General features: G+C 40.0%; 1 protein-coding gene across 5 annotated transcripts in view; it reads left to right on the top strand.

Annotated features, from left to right (window-relative positions):
• The window catches only part of sorcs2 (sortilin-related VPS10 domain containing receptor 2), a 323,412-nt gene that overhangs the window by 284,312 nt on the left and 16,648 nt on the right, over positions 1-22,452 (top strand). For all 5 annotated transcript variants that reach the window (XM_034105584.1, XM_034105583.1, XM_034105582.1 and 2 more), the window contains exons 9-12: positions 7,028-7,207; positions 14,298-14,444; positions 16,923-17,025; positions 22,275-22,351. In XM_034105584.1, coding sequence (XP_033961475.1) covers positions 7,028-7,207; positions 14,298-14,444; positions 16,923-17,025; positions 22,275-22,351 — 507 coding nt within the window. The remainder of the gene's footprint in view (positions 1-7,027; positions 7,208-14,297; positions 14,445-16,922; positions 17,026-22,274; positions 22,352-22,452) is intronic.

The following is a 22,452-nucleotide window of genomic DNA, read 5'->3' as shown; positions in this document are numbered from 1 at the left end:
CAAGTGCCAGTGCAGAATTATTACGTATCAAACTCCAAAAATAACTGTCACAGCTGACCGCTCTTGGTAATCTGGCCTTTTTTTTATGAAATCAGAAAGAAACTCTTCACGTTTGAGCTGCACAGTCGTGTCGCTGGGTTAGCCGGAGCCTTATTTTCCTGCAAAAATAGAAAGCGACCAGCAGCAGACAGGAAGTGGTAGTGTCCTTGGGTTGTATTTGTGTTAGCTTAGGTCCCCTCTTTGCTGCCCCCACTATCCCAAGCCCCGAGGAAGTGCACCGAACTCTGATGAAAATATTCGTTATGTCCAAACGGCGGTACTACAATTTCCGTATCAGTCCGTGACCTCACTGGGCCCAGAAAGAGACGTCTGTAAATCAGCGGATAGTTTTTTTAAACTGAATAAACTACCCAGTATGAACTATTTTATAGCCCTTATGAGAATCATTCGGTCCTTAAAGTTGTAAAATGCACTAAAAGCCGAATCTAGATTTATTTTCTGTCTCCATTCATTCTACTGAGCCGAGAGTGGGAGCCCGGGGGGCGGGGCTTAAGGGGCGCATGCTCTGTGAGCGCACATACGGGTTCTTCTGCTGTGACAGCTAGGCATGATGGGTAATCTGTGACGCTTCACTTTCTCAAAAGTTGGGCCATTTTGTCCTCATGCGCCAATGAGCAGCTCTCATAGGAGAGAAGGAGACCCCGCCTCCGACGCTGTATCCAGTTCTTATTATACGTCCATGCACTATCCTTCCAATCAGAATATGCCAATATGTGGATTTGAAATGTTTAAATTCAGAATAATGATATTTCGGGTGATTAATACAATTTGATTGAAGTTAGGAAACTAAAACACTTGATAGAGTGTTGGGTACATTTGTATGGGTAAATATTTGGCCTGTCTCTTAACACACAATCAATATAGTGACTTTTTTTGTTCCTGGTGGTGATATGCGCCTCCCATTAGGAATTGTTGCTATAAATAGTGCGCTGCAATGTTGTCCATACATTACCAATAAAGAAATGAATATCACGCTAACTTAATCAAGTTGCAATAACTGCAATTACATGTTGAATAATTTAAAAAAACATCTGCGTTTTGGGACATCATAAGTTGATGTAAGCAAGTAAGTTCAAAGGGAAGTAGGTCTAACAACAAGGCAAATGACAAGACAATAAATCCAAATGAATATCAAAGATTGCTATTATTCTGTTTTGGTTTCAATCAACTTTCCCCTGCTATCCTGTCTCCAAAAACATACATGTATGTGTATAAATACAGTGGTCATATGTCAGACATAAAAAACAGACAAAGTAAACAGCACATTTACTTACTTCATTAACCTTTTTTTTCATACCCACTTAACGGGAAGAAACTCATCTAACTGACGATATGAACCATTTTTAGCTAAACAAAACACAAGAGTAATACCAAGCCTATGAATTAGCACTAAGTGTCTTAGCACACAACTCACTATAGCAATATTGTATTACTTATCGGATCTGCACAAACAATATATCAGATGACAGCTGAGATTCCGCAGATTCTAGAGGTATTAGTATCATCACTGTGCGACCAAAACTCAGGGCAGCGAAGGCAAACCCAGACAACACACAACGTAGCTTTACTGAGCCAAAACGGCAAATATGTCTTACCTTTGCTGTTTTATGATCAAAAGTTGTGTTCAATGGCATTACAACGATAAAAAAACGCTGCTGAAGGCTAATCCAATGTGTCTGTGTCACTTTGAAATGATTACTTATAATCCATCATTCAATTTTTGTCAAAAATGGAGATTTCATATTAGCTGCTATGAGAGCTACAACCCAGCTTCCGGTTTTGGGCAAACTGCGTGCGCATCACTCTCACTCCTCAATGGTAATGTTTAGATGGATTTTAGGAACTTCCCCTTGATTCTATTGGCTCTAACGGTTCAAAAGAGGTGTCAATCATCAAAATTGACCGAGGGGGCCAGAGATATGGCAAATCCACCCAAATGACCCCAGAAGTGGTTTTTCTTTTGCTAAACCTCTCTAAAAAGGTCAAATGTCACTTGTTTTGCATCAATCTTGATACAGGGTACTTATTATATGTTATAGTTTGGATTCCTAAAGCTTTTAGTCTACTATCCCATCATTCAAGGGTGGTTTTCACTATAAGAAAACAGGCTCAGGGCTTAACAGGTTAACACAACACAATTTGTTAAAAAGAAACACAGGATGTTTTAAACCTGCTGTACTGTGCTGCAACATCGGTTCAAACCTTTCACCTGATGCTTTCTTTGATTGACCTTCACGCTCTGCTGTAGCAGCTCCAGTGTCTCCTTTCATTCTCGAGGGTACACCTACTAGACATTAGGGCTGTGCATCTTCACTGGTCTCACGATTCGATTACTATTATCCTGTCTTCGATTCGACATCCCGATGCATAACAATGCGTTGCACCCTCAATTTTCTATACTACTGCACATGGCTTATTTTTCATCAATGATTACATGGAGTAAGATAAATATGAACTCCCTTTTTATTATTTAGAAAGTGCGTCAGAAATCAATAACATAAATGTCTTGACATTCAATTATAATCCAAAGTAAACCAATTGTATAGGTCTAAGGGCGACTGTGGCTGCGACACAACCTTCTTTCCACCAGAAGGTTGTGGGTTCGATCCCAGCCCATGCAGTCAACATGTCGATGTATCCTTGGGCAAGATACTTAACCCTGAGTTGCTCCCAATGGCATGGCCAACGGTGTGTGAATGTGTATGCGTGTTAGTTCCTAGAGTAATATACACTGCTCTGTATGAATGGGTGTGAATGGGTGAACGACATGTAAAGCGCTTTGAGGGGTCTTAAAGACTGGATAAAGCCCTATATAAGTACAGTCCATTTACCAGTGGCCCCTACACACGGCGGCGTGCGTTGCCGCTTCAACCCATTCACTTTGAATGGGGTGACGTCACGATTCGCCGAACTGCATTCTGGTAGTAAAGCGTAGCTTCTCTCGAGGTGCTCGCTGCAAAAGTAGAGCAATGTTCTACTTTTGCCGCCTCGACGGAGGCGTCAGCCAATCAAATCCCTCGTATGTAAATCTGACAGTACAAGCAGTAGCCAATCAAACCGGGTGTATGTTGGGAGAGCCAGACAGCAGTTATTTCCCATATGTCAACAAAAGGAGGAGAAAATGATCGTGGCGCTAGGGAACATACAGGGATACAAACCGGAGGAGCCAGGCATGGAGGGAGGTGGCAGAGACAGTGGGGGAAACTGGTAGGTTTTCGCTTGTTTGGGGAGTTTATATCCAGTGTATTTCGTTTGAATGGACAGCTAGCAAGCATAGACAGTATATTTAGCCAGCATGGATGTAGCATGAACGCTTTGCTTTGTATGTCCGGGGCGGGACATTCATGTGGTTGGTTGTTGGTCGGGCTGCTCGCGTTGATTCCCCAAGCTCAAGACACGCCCACCGCCAAGCGGTAACGCACGCCGCCGTGTGTAGGGGCCGTTAGCCTCCCCATATCTGTGTGTGAAGTTGTTCCAACCTCAAAAACTAATACTTCTGCAGTCTAGCTGCAGCTTCTAGAAACGGTCTTCTGCTCAAAAAAGGACACTGAATGTCCTGAATGTGCCATCACAAACAAGACTTGAGTCTGAACACAGCAGAAAACTGGAGTATTTACAACAGCATATAAAAACAACAACGTGGGTGCACACTTACATTCTCTGTCTTACTGTTACATAAATCCCATGATTGTAGGAGATTAAGTTAGCTTCATTATATCTCAATCAGTGATTAAGTGAATAATAAAGTTTCTATCATGTTACTATCAGCCTGTCACTCATTAGGTTTGGAGGAACAGAGGAGACGGTGATCGCGGAAGCTTTCCTCCTGCCTTCACAAACTTTGCACACGTATCGTCTGAAAATAGCAAGAGGACATTCATACTCTGCAATCCAAGATTGAATTAAATCCACCAAAAACCTGACATGACGACAACACGTGTTTTTCAAAATCATAAATCGATTTGTGTCTCTGAGCCGCAGCGACACGGACTGACTCAAGCGGGTCCTTCTGCTGTTGGTTCTGGACTGGTGCTGGTGTTGGTGGATAAAGCAGACTGCTCCGTGTGTGGTGTCGCTGTGCTGCTATCACTTCTGTTCCCTGATCTCTGCGTCACCGACCGATTTGATATTTGTGTGACAGAAACAAAAAACTGTCATTGTCCAGCTGCGGCCGGAAGATCAGGAAGCAACGTTACTATGCAATATTCGTTTATGTTCTGTCCCTGCATCGATTCAGAGTCGTCCACGTCCGCATCACGATGCATCATAGAAACTATTAATTTCAACACCCCTACTAGACATGCTACTGTGTGTATACTTTACAGCTGACAAATCACATTGGTTATTTTCATTAAGTCTTCTGTTTCGTTTATACCTTTTATAAGTTACTGACAGTTTTGTCAAGAGTATCTGCACTCAGACGGTTTCCCTTTCCCCCTTCACCCTCTCATCATTTATTTATGTCCTTGCCTTTCTAATGTAGAGTTGTGAACACCATGCTGAGTTTAGGTCAAGGGAAGTTTGACAGATTCCCTTAGCTTGTGCAGCCTATAGATCTCAAGATCTCTGATATTTCACTCCCAGCAGTAGCTGTCTCTGGGGTGTCTCTGGCCCTGCTGCTCCTGACAGAGATGGATGGAAGATGTTTGTTTTAGAGGGCATTCAGTGATGCAGCACCGATAAGAGGAATGCTGGTAGAGATTTCTAGTCATGATTTCAGCTGGGGGGTAAAATACAGGTGGCATTTTCGGTTGGGTGGCATTTTCAGAACACATAGCTAGGCATGCCAGATGCGGAGATTTCCCATGACCATTTGTCTTTCTCTTGCCCTTATCATGCAAAGTGTAGCTCCTTTAGCTATTGTGTAATGTAAAAGCCCTGGATAAATGCCACTGACTCCAGAAATGGACCAGATAATACTGGTGTCCAAGAGTTCAAACTACATTTTCAATTTGTTTTGCTCAGCAGTTTTTCCTTGTTGCCGGCATCGTCCTACATTTTCCAATTTTAAACTCTGGCACCAGTTCAAAACAAAGTGTTCTCTTTCATTTTGATACGACATGTTGTCCAATTATTGGATTGCAGACTTTTCCAACGCTTGTACTGCTTTGTCCTCTTTGAACTACTCCTACAATGTGTACACTTTCACCGAACAGAGATGCTGAAATTGAGTTTCTGTTCATAGAACCTGATGATCGGTCATTTAAATACATATTGCCTTGAAAAATAAAGATATCTGTTCCTTGGATAATTTTTGGAAGCCGACCTGCATTGTATATCTTTTTGAGACCATATTGTACCAATGCAATGAGCCCTTGACAGAGTGAAATAAAAACGAATACTCCTTTTGAAGATTCCTCATGGTACAGTACACATACAAATTTGATAAACTGCTTTAGACTCATAAAATCATTCAAACAGTGTAACATAATGTGTAGCATATGATATGCCATAGTTTACAAATCTCTTTACAACTTCTTTGAATAAATTCCGTCTTTTCCCTGTCCCAACCAAATCCGTCCAGTGAAGTTGATTTTTTTGAAACGTCGTTTTACGGAGTGCCTCGAAAAGCTTCTTTCATCTGCCATTCATTATAATCCTGAGTATTGGGCTTATATATTTCAAAGAGACTAGTATAACATTCAAATCTGTTCAACATGTACTTTTAAGGTGCAAACTGTAAGCCCAGCAAGCATTTAAAGAAAAATAAAATACATAGGCAGATGGGAACTGTAAGTGGTTGGGTTTTGTTGTAGCATAATTTCCTATTCAACTTTGATAGATTTTTAATTTGTTTACCTTCATTAGGCAGAAGAATAAGATGTTGGGAGTAAGGGCGGAAACTGGTAGGCCATAGTGGCAGCCTGTAGCATCATGGGAGAATTTTCTTTTCAGCCTTCTTACTAGTTCTCTTGACATTGTTGGCCTTACATTATACAAAGAGGAAAGGTTTATGCCTATTTTGATGTTTTTAGTTTTGTGTTCCATACAAAGTTAAGACTAGTTCTGAGAACGTGTTTGCCCCATGCCACAATAATACATCTGTTACCTCTAATACTTGGCTTGGCCACGTTCTGTAGCTCTTCAGAAGTAAATTGAAAAGCTACCTTCCTTTTTTTTAAGTTGTTGCAGAATTGTCTTTCTGGTAACACAGATTCCTGGGTGAATTAGAAAACAGTATGTATGAAAATCATCTCACAATTTTCAACTCTTACACTGAGACATAACCATAAATCAAACTATGTTTAAGCTCTAGGGTTTTTTCTGGGCAAAACGGCAGTGTCAATGATCATAGACACTCTTTCTTGGGCACTTTCCCCTTGCGCTCTGATGGCTTTATTTTATTTATGGCTTTAAAATGTTATGTTAATGTAATCACTAACTTAGCGAAAGTGCTGACTCGCTCCTTGCGCCGCAGTTACAGTCTCATGAGTGATGGAGCCATTTGCATTGGATGCTCACAAGTTTTGACAAGAACACCTAACAAGTTTTCTAAGCTGCCAAAGACAGTTTTGCAGTGGGTAAATCACTATCTCCTCCAATTTGTTTGTATAACTGTAGCTCTGCATTAATCAGATTATGTTCTCTGGCTCAAAGTGAGTTACTGTCAACTTTTCTATGAATCCAAATGTGCTTATTTTACTGCTGTACCCATTATCTCCTTTGCTTTTTTTAATACCACTTTTCCATTATTTACCCCCACCTGTAACCGCTTGTTGCTTTATTTTCTTCTCTACTTAACCCTTTACTTGTCTTTCTTGCTCACCTTTATGTAAAATCGGCACATTTTATTTGACTGTTTTTAATTTGTCCTGTTTGCGCAATTCATTTTATTTTTGTGTCTTCAATGTAATTAATTTGCTGTTCTCTGGCCTGTATTTTTCTTTAGTTCCCAACCAGTGATTCAGAAAATATTCTCCCTTCTTAACCCACACGTCTCCTTTTTTTCCTCAATCTTTTCCCCCAGGATGTTCAGATAGTGAGTACTGACGAGGACCAGGTCTTCCTCGCCCTCCAGGAGTGGTACCAGACAGACACATATAACTTGTACCAGTCTGACCCCCATGGCGTCTACTACTCCATTGTCCTAGAAAATGTTCGCAGCACCAAGCAGCCAGAGGAGAATGTCCTCATCGACATACTTGAGGTAAGATGGGGTAGAGCAGGGGTTCCCAAAGTGGGGGTCGCGAGACCCCGAGTGGGGGTCGCGAGATGATTACAAAATAAAAATTGGAAATAAAAATAAAACATTTTAATCAATTTTTTTTAAAATTATTATTAATAATAACGTGTGCATATAAATGTTTCAGGGGCGGACTAGCCATCTGTATAATTTCCCTGCAGCGAGGCTCCCCCTTTGATAATCCAGTAGCGCAGTGTTTCTCAAACTTTTTCATACCAAGGGCCACTTAACCAATAAAAAGACTCAACAAATATCCAAAAACAATAGGCCTGCTTACCATTCCAACAATATATAACAAATTACAGCCTAATAATGACAGCTTAACCTTCTCTACATTGCCTCGTTCACATACAAATACAAATACAACTACAGATTATATAAGCATTTAGTTCAAATGCGATTTAAAATGCTCTCAGGTTTTACACCTCTTATGAAATGTAGACAGAGTTTATGTCCGAGCCAAAAGACTCACAGACCGTTGGCTACTGAGAGATATGCAAAATACACCACATGTAGTACGACACAAACCTCCGCTGTGGATTTTCAAAACAAAATACAGTAAAACTATGGTCGCAGGCCCAAGTTTAACTCTCTGAGTGGTCTGCCTACAAAACAAAAATAAAAAAATGTTTATGCAGCCCCAACAATAGCCTCTGATCATCAACAGACTTCATGAAATGCTTCATTGGATGCAAATATTAGATTATAATCTCTATCTCACTCCTAACACATCTAAATCTACTTTCAGCATGGATAAATGTTCATAAAATACATCCATTGTTTGTTCTATACAGATGTAGCACCTCATTTCAGACAGTTTGAAATGCGAGGGCCGGCACGGGGTCTGCCCTCGCTCAAAGGAAAACCTCCAGCGTGACTTGAGACCGCCCCCTTGATAAATACATGTAATTATAATGAAGCCAGCTGCAATGGATCATTGATCCACCAGGGGGTGCAGTGGGGTTCCACACTGGAGCTCATGTGAAATAAAGTCTGATACAGTACGGTAGATGTAGCCTATGTCTGGTACTACTGTATAGTGGATCATTGTTAAGATCCATATGTCACGGATAGGATCATACTCTGTGCTAAATAAGAGACATGTAACCATTTACAAAACATCACCATGTTTTTATTTAACAAAATAATGTTGTTTAGTCCACAACTGCTGTACAAATACATCAGGAAGCCCACCGGCTCCAAAAACGAATTGACATGAAAGCAGATCTTGATCAGCCTGAAGGGTGTTCTTTTCCCCATAATGACCAAGTCGCTGCACATTATCCCGCTTATTACACATGGCCACATTCTCAACAAAGTAACGACATGACTCCCAATATCAATTGAAATGCTTTTATGGATTTAGAAAATGTTTTTATTGATTTAAAAAATAGTTGTATGTATTAATTTAAATTGACATGCATCCGCTAAGAAAAATAGTCCGTTGTTACCGATTTTTAAACAGTCTGAATGAAACGGCAGCTCTCAGCTGTGTTTACATCAGCCACAGCCACTATCCATATTCATAATAATATTGATATATTCAACAACCATTTTTAATGTATAAGGTTCATACAATAAAAACACAACGCTGTCATTGCAAGTGACACTCAGTTGACTTTTATGTTTTTATGTTCAGTGAAGTGTTTTATTATGTTCGGGACAGGAAGACGTGTGTGATTAAAAATGAGTCTATTCAAATTCTTGACGGGAAGAGCGTCGTACATGTAAATAGTGGCATAGGCTATATGTATTTTAAAAGAAACAGTACCCCCCTCTGAGTGACTATCTGTTGATCTTGTCACAAACCAGGAGACTTTACTTCCTCTTAGTGAGTTTATTTAAGGTAATTATAGAAGCCCTATTTTATCAGTATGTCTGCACAGCAGTTACAATGGTAAAACTACATTAAAACAAAATGGTCCCGATTGTTTCTTTAATAGTTACTAACATTAGATATTTTAATGAGATGAATTACTTGTCAAAATATGTTCTTACAAAAATCGTTTTGACTGAATACTTATAAACATATTTATTATTTATATTTTATTATCTTCACTCAAGTGTGATTCTGAAGTCGTCGATTTTCAGGCTTGCTCTGTGGGTTTTTTCATTCATCTATTGCAACTTTGAGAGAAAGATGCTTAATTTCCACCTCCGCCAATTAGGTTGTAACTTTGTTTTGGTTTGTTTTTTGTTTACCTGTTGGACAGAAGGTTTCCAGAAAATATATTGGATCCTCTTTCATGAAACTTGTTGAAAGGGTCTAGTAAGGGCCAAGGCAAAACCCAAATACATTTCTGGAGCTAATCAGAATCGTGAGGAATCATTCACCCATTAGTTTAAGGTATCTTTTTCAACCTCATTTGACTCAATCATAGCAACTTTGGAAGAAAACTAGAATGATAGTAATTCTATTTGCATATTCATTTTCCTCATAAACACCAATATGTGGATAAATAGGTGTATTGTAACAAATCAGAATTGCCCATCAGCCACAGCCACTATCCATATTCATAATAATATTGATATATTCAACAACCATTTTTAATGTAAAAGGTTCATTAAATAAAAACACAACACTGTCATTGCAAGTCACACTCAGTTGACTTTTATGTTCAACTGCTAAATTTGTTACTGATAAAAAAGGGCTTCTACCTAATTACCTTAATTCAACTCACTAATTAAACCTTTGGAGTCCTGGGCTAATTTGGTTCGTTTTCGCATACTTTTGATTTGTCTTACTAAACCCCATTAAGAAAGGTTTGGCATGTCAGAGGGCAACATCTCAGGCTCCTCCTCCTCCTCCATGTCAAAAAACAAGCTTATATTGACTCACGTTCAGAGTTCTCTTCATCATAGTTGAATCTTCAAAACTCTAAATCTATCTAACTATATCTAAATTCTCAATGTGTGTCTGTCACTTTACTTCAACCGCCGCCTCTCTTCGTCTCCCGCCGCCTCTCTTCGTCTCCCGCCGCCTCTCTTCGTCTCCCGCCGCCTGTCTTCATTTCGTAAAATGATAAAATACGGCAAAGATATTAAAATATGTGGTTCAATTTTTCATACTTTTGAAATATATTTGTATTAACTTTATATCATCGTATCTCCGTGTTTACTGGGTCTTTTTGCATGAAACAAAGACTGGCATATAGTTTCAAGCCAGTACTTGTCCGGACTGTTGTTTTTATGCAGCACCGGCTTGAACAGGTCATGTGATCTGATCACGCCGGCATTATTCTTATTCTTATCATTCTTTATGAGCGCAGTAATGGTAAGCTAGCCTATTTATAAAGTGGAGACAAGGCAGAAATCCTAAAATGAAGCGGGACAGTGACGTGTTCTCCGTGAGATCCAGAAACTAAAACTATGTTCTATTCAAATTCTAATTCTTGACGGGAAGAGCGGTGTAAATGGGTGGCATATATGCATTTGAAAAAAATAGTAATCACACAGTTATCATACAATAGGCTTAAACAAATATAGCTCTACACCCCTGGCCGAAATGTCCTTAAAATGAAGTCTGAGTTCGACATTTTAATTCATGTCCTGCCAACACTGGCAGGACAGAAGGCGACAAGCCGTGTCCCTCACTCCTCACATCCCAAGCTGCATCCTCAAAAAGTGTATTATGTTGTTGCAGGTCACCCTTGAAAAGAGATCTTTTGATCTCAAGGGGCTTTCACCTGGTTAAATAAAGGCTACAAACAAACAAACAAACATCGTTTCAGATGTTATGTTTCAGTTGTGCTCTTGATAAGCCATTAAAACAGTAAAAACACGTTCAGTTTCCTTTTGCTTTTTGTGTCCCCTGTTCACCAAAACATACCCATCTGTGATGGAAGAAGAAAGTAATCCAAAAGTAATCTGATTACGTTACTTTTTTAAGACACATAGGCCTAACTGTAACTGTATTCGGATTACTTTCAGAGCCAGTATTCAGTAATCAGTAACTGATTACATTTACAAATTAACCCTCCCAACCCTACACTACACATTTTTCTTGGATTTTTTAACACCATAGTCCCTAATATATTTGTAGAAAGGCAGGAAATTGAATTAAATCGGAATTTTTTTTAATTGTGTTTCGTGTCCCCCCCCCACTTCTCAAACCAAAGTTAGACCCTTGGATTTTAAACAAAGTCACGTGACCACAACAATATTAGAACAAATATATAGGCTATTTGTATTTATTTTAGGATCTTAAAATCAGACCTGTTTTTTAAATGAAATCTGACGGCAGGCAGGCAGCTCTGATCACCTAATGATAAATGCGCCACACCTAATCGCTGGCCATTCAGCCACAGCTCCACAAATCAAACTGTCGAGGACGGTGTGAAAGCGCCTATTGTTTTAAATAATGGTCGGAATGTGAGCCTTCTCAATTACCGTGGGACAGCGGAGAACTCTAAACAAAAATGTTCAATCAATAAAGTAACATCTTATCTTAATAATATCTTCATATTAATAATAATAATAATAATAATAATAATAATAAATCATACAGTATGTGTCCGAAAGGGAGCAGGAGGAAGCAAACACCAAACAAATATTACAAAAATATACTGCATATTAAAGCAAACGATTGTAAAGGTAAAAGTATGAGCATAACAAATAAAGAAGTGTAAACATTTACATTATTATTATGATTATTTAATATATAAAGACTATGTATTATTGAATTACAAGATTAGATATACTTTATTTGATTTAAAATATTGATGTTTTTTCGTTATACTGTAGTAGCCTGTGAAAACCATAACAAATATGTGTTCAAATGCTCTTCACCAAAACACAACTGAAGTACTGAAAGTCCATGAAACTTGTCTTTCTGTATTTGTGAATGAAGCGCCATCTCATGATTAAATCCTGAAATTGAAAATCTGACAACGCCCTCTTGGAAAATAGTGGGAGGGCTTAACATTCCCAGCCGCTGGGATCCGTTGGGTTTTTGGCAGGAACCTGTTGGCCGGAGTATTTTCTAGAGTGCTACATCTGTATGCTTCTTGAAATCCAAAAAAACACATGATCTTTCTAGAACAGATTACAAATCGCCTGAAAATGGTACAAACAAGTGGCAACATGTTTGACGAAGGTGTTGCGCTGGGCTATATCATGCAATCTAAAGTTAAGTTAAGCTCGCTCCATTGCGGAGATATTCCCGCGAGAGTGCAGAAAACTTAAATTAATCCACTAGCCCTAGCCCCCCCCCCCCCCCAGTTAGAGGACTGGATGCACTGTTGATAGCCATAGAGTACTTCAGTCTCAGAATACCTTAACATTCTATAAAAGGTACACGGCTGAGTCCAAAACCCAAAGCTTGCTATAAATGTATGTTCTGTCCCTTCTGGGGAGCTTTATCAAGAGTGTTCTCCCAGAGAATGAAAAGCCAATTGGTGTGAAAGTGCTTTCAAGTGGATATAACCACGTCATGAAAAATAACCAATTAATCATGCTAAACAGAAAAAAACTGATTCTGTTCTCTATTGTTAAACTCCAGAGGCAATCAAAGCAGGCTCATGTACTTTCACTCAAATAATTTGCTTTATATGCAGCACTTCTAAATTATAGATAGAGACCGAAGCTGGGGAATTCGGAAAATTGAGACATGTCTAAAATGCGGCTCTGTTTAAATGGCCTTTATCGGTTCACTGTGTAATGTTTTAACTTCAAAGCATGGAGTGAGCAACCACACAGCTGCAAAAAGACATCTATGTATCAATTACAGAAGATGTATCTTTCACTGGCCTGCAGTTCATGTGTCAGTGGTTTCCTTTCAGCACCCAAGTGATATGCATTACTGCTTTACATTTTCAAACCCCTGCTGGAAGTTAAAGGGTGCATTATATGATGTTCTGGTTAATTCTCTCAATGCAGTTGTATTGCTCAAGAAAATTCTACATATTCTACACTTCATGTGTCTATGTTTATGAATATAATTTGAGGGCCAGTTTTTAGAGCAAGGTAAGAGTATATAACTTTAATAGATACAGGGCTGTGACTGCTCAAGTTGCTGAATACTTGTATTGGTGCTAATGTGTGCTATTGTCAAACGTTACAAAGTCAAAAGGTACATATTTGTACTCACATACAGTAAGGGTGTCAGTTTGCTGATGTAATGACTTAAGCTGGAGCCACACCAGAACGATAACGCAAACGGACCGAAATCGATATCAAAAAAGTCTTCCGTCCACACGCAATAGGCACCAGAAACGTGTCCGTTTACACGAGACTGCTCGAAAGCGCTGGAGACGCTGTAGTACATATGCCGGGCCTGTAAGTGGCGCTGTACTCCTGCCACAAAAGCAGCGAAGAAGACTTCCTGCGCATGGTTGCCATGGTTGCCCTGTTTATTCTCCGCTGTGGACGCTCTGGCTCTTTTTCTCCCTCCCCGAGGCAAGCGTTTGCTCCTGCTGTAATTCTCTCCGGTAGCCCACCAGCAGATTACAAACGCCCACCTCTCCGCCTCTTCCAAGGGACGAGGGAACCGTGCGGCAGAGTTTCAGTTAGATTTTTTTCCGCCGGTCAACATGTCCGTTAAAGTTTTAATCTTCCGGACAAAATTAGAAAAGTGCTGGTCAGAGGTCTTCTTTGTTATTTATTGAGCTTTAAAACAAATTGATAACGACTCTTTATAATAATATAAGAATAAAAAACGGAGCCTCTCTTTTCCTCCCCCTCTCTTGAGAGCCCAGCAGCTGATCTGAGCTGGGGAGAGGCGGGGCTATTGCGTCATCGTTATCAGAAAATGATCGTATAGGCGTAAACACGGAGCCGTTTGCCCCCCCAGAGCGTTGCGTCCGCAGATCTACCCACTTTGGGACCCGTTATCGTTTTCTGCGTTTCCATGTCGGCCTCGTGTGGCCGAACCGTCTATTTGATAGAGAACTGTAGCGGATATGACCGTTATCGTCCTTGTGTGGCTGGGGCCTTACCTCTCCCTCATGCCTACATGTTTTAACGTTTACCATAAGAAACAGCTGTAAGGATAATATTAAAATAGTCATATTGTATTGTTAACCCCTAGCTATTTAAATCTGCCATGTTTTTACAGGTACGTGGGATCAAAGGAGTCTTCCTAGCCAATCAGAAGATCGATGGAAAAGTGACAACTCTCATCACCTATAACAAAGGGCAAAGTTGGGATCTCTTGGCCCCGCCTATGACTGACATGAATGGCAAGACGATAACCTGCAAAGCAGTAAGTACTGACTCGGCTAAAGGTCCCTTTCACTTTCTTCATTGAGTTCGTCTTTTACCAGAGTTGAATTATTAAAAAACATACTATCTTCAATAGACCTACAGTTTGATACACGACTGCCATTACTTTACAGCTTCAAAATTAATGTGTTTGCAATTACTGTGACACCATATACTAGTAGCAAGTCAGTTTCCAATAAAACAAACTGAGGAAAAGACACAACACAACAACCCCTTACACCTGTACACATCCAAAAGGAAATGTGTATTTCCCAAAATGTGAAACTGTTCCTTAAAGCAACCCCTTGATACTGTGTTTTGTTGTGTTGTGTGAAGGAGTGAGGTTTGCATCAGGTATTAATCTTCTGTCTTGTTTGTTTAGTTTTACTTAGCATTGATTTGTTTTTCGTATACACTTTTCATATTGATTTTCTCTTTTGCTGGCATGGGGCATACTAAAAAAACACAAGTGTTATTTATCTACTCATCTCTCTGCAAAATAAGCATATACAACTATTTTTACAAAATGCTGACCATTGAAGTGTAACATCGTTTTTCAATATCTTTCTTTTCCTTTAAAATATCTTAAGAAAAGCCAAAGTGACATTTCTAAATGGCTTAGGCTGCAGTGGCAGCATTGAACATCTAAAAACACCACTGCCTGCTTTGAAACATTTGCTGTGATTGGCTAAAGTATCCTGTCACTCTCTCAGTACACCAACCATTGTAAAACCACAACAACTATTATTTAGTGTTTTCCTTAAAATAAAAATAGCACGGTAATGCATTTCAATAAGGAGGGTAGAGCACATGCAATCAAAACATAAAATAAATAGTTTATAATTTTCCATTAACAAGACGTGTCATGTGGGTCTGTATGAAAGGGACCTAGGGAAGGAATACTGTATACTCACATCTCCCCACTGAAAATCAGGGCTTACTAACTATTCAGCTACAAATAAAAATATAACTAAGGCGCCGCAAATATTATTGTAGTTACAACTACTCTACTGTATGTCCATTCAAAGTACTGTGTGAACCAGGCCTAAACAAAGCCCAAAGCTTCAGCAATACGCCTTAGCTGGTTTATGTGTATTTGTAAATCCAAAATATGCTTTCAATTATGTTGTTGCAAACAGTTGGTCAGGTTTAACAATTCCAACCTAACATTGTGAGTGACTGTCCTTCATTGTAACTGTGGCTACCTGATAACTTGTCATAAAATAAGTACTTATAAATAAAAACGATATTGCACATTTGAGTACTATTAGTGTATCAACAGTAGCTCTCTTAGAAGGGAATGCCTAAAGCTCTGCCTATTAAGCTAAATTAGATAATGTAGTTAATAAATGCATTCTTTGATATGGTTTAGCCTTTCTCAGGCTACAACATGATTAAGTTTATGAATATTATTAAGGAATATAAATCCCTCTTTGCAATGTTTACCAGCCTCCTTAGGCTTTTCAATCACAATCACTCAACTGGAATAAATACAATATTGTTAACATGAACATATGATTTTATGTTCGTTGTTTAGAGTTATTCTAAGGCTTTACTCATTGGGAACTCGGTATGAGATAGAGCACACTGTTGAGGTGTCCAATCTGCCTGTTTTACACACTTTGACCAACAGGGGGGTTTGTGTTCAGATGAAGCCCATGATGAAGCCGCATGAGACGAACCCTTTTGCGAACCAATTGGCTGGAAAGCTTCAAAGCTTCATAAGGCTTCATCTCGCCATCACTAGCGACGAGATTCAGAGGAGCTCTGGCAAATATATGCATTGCTGAAAGTCTAGTGTTTTTCTCTCTTTTAAAATGAGTTTGCTTTTATTCATTTTCCCAAGTAAAATGGGATTTAGAGCAATGAAACCCCTTACTGAGCTGTATTTGCAGCGGGATTATCAGGTAAGACTCTTTAAACATGACTCGGCGAGAGCAGTTCACACACAATTTCACTGAAGTGATTTGTGACGTCACTGTGTAACGGCTTCGGGCCTTGTATATTGCACATGTCTTTTATTTTGAAAAGTGTTCCCCCTCCCGGTCTTTCTGTTACTCCTGATTATGTTCACCTGGTGCCCTGTGTTGTCTCCTCCCCCCCCCCCACCTGTGTCTAATTGCTGATTAGTGGGTGTGTATGTAGGCTCTGTGTTTCCTGTTTGGTGGAGGCTGGTAGTGTGGGTGAGATCCTTGTGGCTGGTGACTGTGTTCACCTGGGCAGCAATATTGAGGCTGTGTATCCTGTACCACAGCGATGAATAAATGCCCACGCCGGGTTATATTTGAATTCTCTCCCTCTGCCTCCTTGCTTGGTCTGGGCCGCTCAACGGTCAGCTTCACAGATTCTATTTTCTTTAGGATTCATTGCTACAAATACACTTTGAAACAATCAATCAGATGGTCGGATAGTGTATTTGTGGTTGAATACTACGTCTTTCCTCTCATTAAATTGTCTTCACATGTTCTCTCTCCACCAGCCGGACTGTCACCTCCACCTCCACCTACGCTGGGCGGACAACCCCTACGTGTCGGGGGCTGTCCACACCAAAGACTCTGCTCCAGGTCTCATCATGGGTGCTGGTGAGTCTCCCGACTTTTTAATGTGACCTTCTTTCAACCTTGCATTTATAAATGTGATTCAAGTCAATTAGAATCATATAGGCGAAATCTACCGATCATAAACCATATTGTTGGCCTCAAGGGGATTAACAATCTGTGCAGCTTATGTCTTTACACTCTCCATTTGGAAGGTGAACCCCCTTTCCCACCCGTCAAACATACAGGGAAGAGCTACTCAGAAGGGATCCATCCTCCGAAATGGCAGACGTGCAATTGTCCTGTGAACAGAATAACCAACAAAATAAAATGATAGTATGAATAAATTATAGCTAGATAGATACATGTGTATTGTTTACAACGGATCCAGGATGACGCAGGCAACTTTAGGTGTCACTAAAAGCACTTCACACCACCTCATCTCTACCAGGGAGACCTGGATAGAGGTTACACAAACATACAAGATCACACACAATTCAAACATTAGTATTACAAAAAAGTGAGAGAGAGACAAGAACTTCATCCACACAAGGGAAGACAAGACGAGAGGCTGAACAACATCTAGAATGAGGCACTGACCGCCGGAAGAGACGGGGATCCAGGGACAGCCAAGGGTCCAGCACAGAACAGCCTTTGTGAAAATAATGGACCCGGAGGAGAAAGTAGAAAGAGAGAGGCACACAGCTGTGCTTGTGAGACACGAATAAACAGAGGGTTAGAGATATATGGTGGTTTTCTGTTTACTTCGTCATCAGGGAAACATTGACTATACTTCTACAACTATTACCAGGATTAATTACCTTAAAGTAACTGTCCTGTTAATGTCTGGTACCGTGCTTAAAGCAACATGCCAGAATAAAGTAAAAGACACTGCTAGCAAGTCACTTTTCAAAAGGGCTGAATGTGGAGTTTCACCAGTATTATCATGCATTGTATAACTTCTATGGTCAGCAAAACCAATAAACGTGGACACATGAAATACAGGAGTTACTGCTGTGTAGAGGCTAAAGCTGCATTGAACTGTAATGAACTTCAGGAAGCGCACCAACATGCATTTGCCAACTAAATCCACATATGCATAATGAAAACTGAAGCACATTTCACAAACTCACCCTCCGGCCTAGTGAACCATTTTACTACAAACACTAATTCCAAAGGAGAACACATATATGGCTATTTGTCACCACACTACCCTGTTGGCCTGCAGCAGAGATTAGGAGCTGTAGATGTTTGATTAACTCACTTCTTTCAAACTCCACACCGCTAGATTCTCTAGCTTCTTCTTTTTGTACAATAGACGCTGACTCAAATCACTTGAGGGAATGATCAGACTTCAAACAGCTCCCTGTGGAGAAACAAAGTGTAATTTGTTTCACAAAAGCAGTTGCAAACTCTTTGATCCATCTTAGATTCCCTTTTTATCCCTGGAATATAGTTATTTATTATGCTATGTGTTACTTTAAATACAGCTAAGACCATGTATGACGCTGCTCACACTGTGAAGTGATCTTTAATATCATGCAGCAATAAAACGCTGTGCATTAAAGTCAAGTGAGTGAGTCATAGTGAAATTCTAATGCATTCCCTCTATAAATAACTCTTTATAGATAACTGACACAAACACGTATAAACAATGTCAATTATTTATATACTAATAATTCATGTAGATGGTACAAAAAAGCAGATAAGTTGTTAATATCATATTTTGTGTATCATGTATAGTGCAGTGTATTATATTCCTGTGTGCGTGTTTGTTAGGCTGTGTGGTTTGTTTTTAGTCTGCAGCCTCGACATCAGGGGTATTCAACTCAAATTCAACAAGGTCCAGTTAGAGAAAATGTCCCCATGCAAAGGTCCGGAGCATTTCTAACTTGCTTTATGAATTAGTGCTTTATCAACGTCTGCATGTAATCAACAACTGACTGCCAATCAAATAAAGAAAGTACAATTCATAAACAATAATATTTATTGTCAATTAATATTGAACTATACAGTAAAATACTGTGGATATGTGGAATGTTCCTCTCAGGCTGCATTTAAAAATAAAATAGATAAAATAAATAAAATAGCTTTTGAAGATGTGTGCATCTTAAAAGTGCTTAATTTTTTTACATAAATAAAATAAAGTGTAGCAGCAGCTTGAGTTTCTCTTTTTCTTTGTTAACCGTTTCACATCATGACTTGACAGTTTCAGACGATTATAGAACATTATAAAACGGACAAGTCAAATCAAGCAATCTGATTGGTTCTTAGCCGTGATATACTGAGCGTATACCACGGGTAGAATTGTAAGTTACTTTTCACAACAAGTCAGTATCCCTCCGCGTCTGAGAAAAACAGTATACCGTTGGGCTGAAAAGCAAACTGCCTTTTGTCGGGGTTGTCGACCCTCCGCTTCGCGTCGGGCCAAACCACGCCCCTTAGCTGTGATATAATGAGCATATACCACGGCCTGTCGTGAGCTATTGCTTAAATATCAGTCTTTACACATCATAACAATTGAACAGTTTTAAAGTTTCTCTTTCTTTCCCTCTTACTGTATATTGCAGTCCCTCACTCACTTTTTTTAATTCAGTGCGAGATTTGAGCTCGAGCTTGTCCTGCCAGGAGTTTAAATCTGGGCTGAAATGGTGTCAGGGCCATTCTCATACACATGCAGGTGCTCATTGGTTAGCCTCGGTTAGCCTGCGCTGGAATGATATTTAGTTTTAATTTTGATCCTGGTGGACTGATCATATTGGGCTCTGAGACTGCTTATTTTGTGTGACCTCAGTTCTGACTTGAGAGGGAATGTTTGGTCAAACACTTTGTGTTTTGCCTCATAGTGGCGTGTTGGCACTTTTAATGAGCGCCACGGTCTCTGAACAGATGAGACACACTGGCTCTATGCTCCCAGTGGGCAGGATGAACATGAATGAGTCCACTCAGGGTTAAAAGCTCTGTTCTCACTGTCCACTTTCCTCTTCTTGGAGAGCGCCATGTGTAATTATTTGTCTCTCCCCGTCTGCCGCTAACACGCCTGTTCACTCTCCTCTCCGTCTTCTCTCCCTGTATCGCTAATTATTCTCTTCACTCACTTTCCTCTCCGCTTCTCTCTGCCGCGCTCTCATCTCTTCTTCTATGTTTCTCTCCCTGTATCGCTCTCTTGTCTCTTCTTCTGTGTTTCTCTCCCTGTATCGCTCTCTCGTCTCTTCTTCTGTGTTTCTCTCCCTGTATCGCTCTCTCGTCTCTTCTTCTGTGTTTCTCTCCCTGTATCGCTCTCTCGTCTCTTCTTCTGTGTTTCTCTCCCTGTATCGCTCTCTCATCTCTTCTTCTGTGTTTCTCTCCCTGTATCGCTCTCGTCTCTTCTTCTGTGTTTCTCTCCCTGTATCGCGCTCTTGTCTCTTTCGCCCCCTGTTGGCGGGCGGTTAAAATAGAATCGCCCCGTCAAAATTGAAATTCCCTATTAATGTATTGAGTATAGGTCGGCGTCCGGATCCGGACCGCGGTCCGCCTGTTGCCGACCCCTGCTCTACAGTAACACTCCATTATAAGTATGCAGTCACTGTGCTGAGCTATAGAAAGTGCCACTTCTCCAGAAAAAGCTCCATTTACCCTGGGAGAAGCCATGACACAAGTATTCCCTTCAGTCTGTGCAGTGGTGGGCTATTAAACCACATTGCGTCATGCCTGAGCACTGAGAGGGTTTCGCTGAACCAAAAGCAATTTTACTTATTTAATACCTTGTTGTGTTTGTTTGCAGGCATTCCTGACAGAAAGCGAAAAATAGCATGTCGTGAAAATTGAATAAGGATAAAAAAGCTGCCTGTGTGTGCGTTTATGAGATAGGGGAAATAAGTGTTCCAGGTCATTCTTCGTATCTTGCCGTCTGCTACGGGAGCCAACCACCATAAAGCATTATAAAAACACCAAAAGGAAATATTTGAAGTATTGTTTTTTCATGAGTACGGAGCCCTGGAGGGTTCATAGAGAGAAACATAAATAAAACGAGGCCACGTTTTATTAATTAGTGCGCACAAGATGTAATTCGTGGCCTCAATTTAAATAAAACGAGGCCACGCTTTATTAATTTGACACACACACACACACATCATGTAGCATTTCACGTTTCCATAGCAACAACAACTTCCTGTCAACAGCGTAAACTCGCCTTCAAAATAAAAGCATCTAAATAAAACAGGAAGTTAACCTAAATAACATTTAAGACATATACAACTGCAACGAAAGTAACAAACAATGTCATATCCTTTTCAATTTCACAGAACACAAATTGGGATATTTACACATCATGCGCCCAAGTGACCGGACATCTCCTTCATAAAACGAGGAGCTCTAATAGGGGGAATAATTGGGCAGTTCGATGTGTGTAGTGTGTGTGTGTGAGGCTGAAACGTAGTAGCCTCAATCTCTATTCAGCAGTTCTGAAGGTAAACACAGTGAAGGCGCTGCGTAAAAGACACAGCTCTCTGTGCGCAGATAGCAGATACTGTGAGAGTCACGGACATGAATTCATAGATTAAGGTAGACTGGTTCACAGACTCTGCTGTTTTGTGAATCCGGTGCTTAAACAAATAGCTCTACACTTCTGGCCGAAATGTCCCTAAAATGAAGTCCGAGTTTGAAATATATCTATACATATACATATATCTATGTATGCACTGTCATTTCCCCACATAAACATAAAAATCTGCAATTAAACGGTTTTCTCCTGGAATACTTTTTTGGAAAAAATAGGTTATTTGTCGTTTTCAATGTCTGACTCCTGAAATATGTCATTTAAAAAACAGATGAATATGCAATTCTCATAAAATTAGGAAAGGTATCAAGTTCTTTAGAGTATTTTCTCTCATTTTTGTATCTGTTGTGTTGTCATCATGACACACATGGCCAACATGCAGGAGAACACGCCGACGCAACAGTGTGAGCAGAGATAGACTGTGCAAAATATACAGATAGCAGGAGACAGAGGACAGCCATGGTCAGATAGGAAAACATTCAGGATCTGGATCAGTCTTATGCGACAATGGAAACTGAACTAAAGAGAACATTTGAAACTTTAGCAGTCTGCGTGATCTGCCTGCAGGGAGGGGCGAGCGGGCCCTGCGAGTAAAGTAACAAGTAAAGTAACGAGTTACTTTATGTAGAGAGTAACGAAGTAGTGTAATATATTACTTTTTTTTAAAGTAATATGTAATATATTACTTTTTTTTAGTAACGACCCCATCTCTGTACAAGACTCACCACCAGATGTCATTTTGTAAACTTTCTTTCAGGTAACCTTGGCTCCAAGCTAGTAGAGTATAAGGAAGAGATGTATATCACCTCAGACTGCGGAAAGACGTGGAGACAGGTACATTCTGCCCTTTCCTGCCTCTTCTTCTTTCCCTGTACTGTGGGTATTTGTTAATGACCCCCTCTGCATGTTCCCTCTGCTATCATAAGACACACTGA

This window comes from Pseudochaenichthys georgianus, chromosome 18, assembly GCF_902827115.2.
Source record: "Pseudochaenichthys georgianus chromosome 18, fPseGeo1.2, whole genome shotgun sequence".
In the NCBI taxonomy this organism is placed as follows: Eukaryota; Metazoa; Chordata; class Actinopteri; order Perciformes; family Channichthyidae; genus Pseudochaenichthys; species Pseudochaenichthys georgianus.
This window is presented reverse-complemented; position numbering and strand designations above follow the sequence as displayed.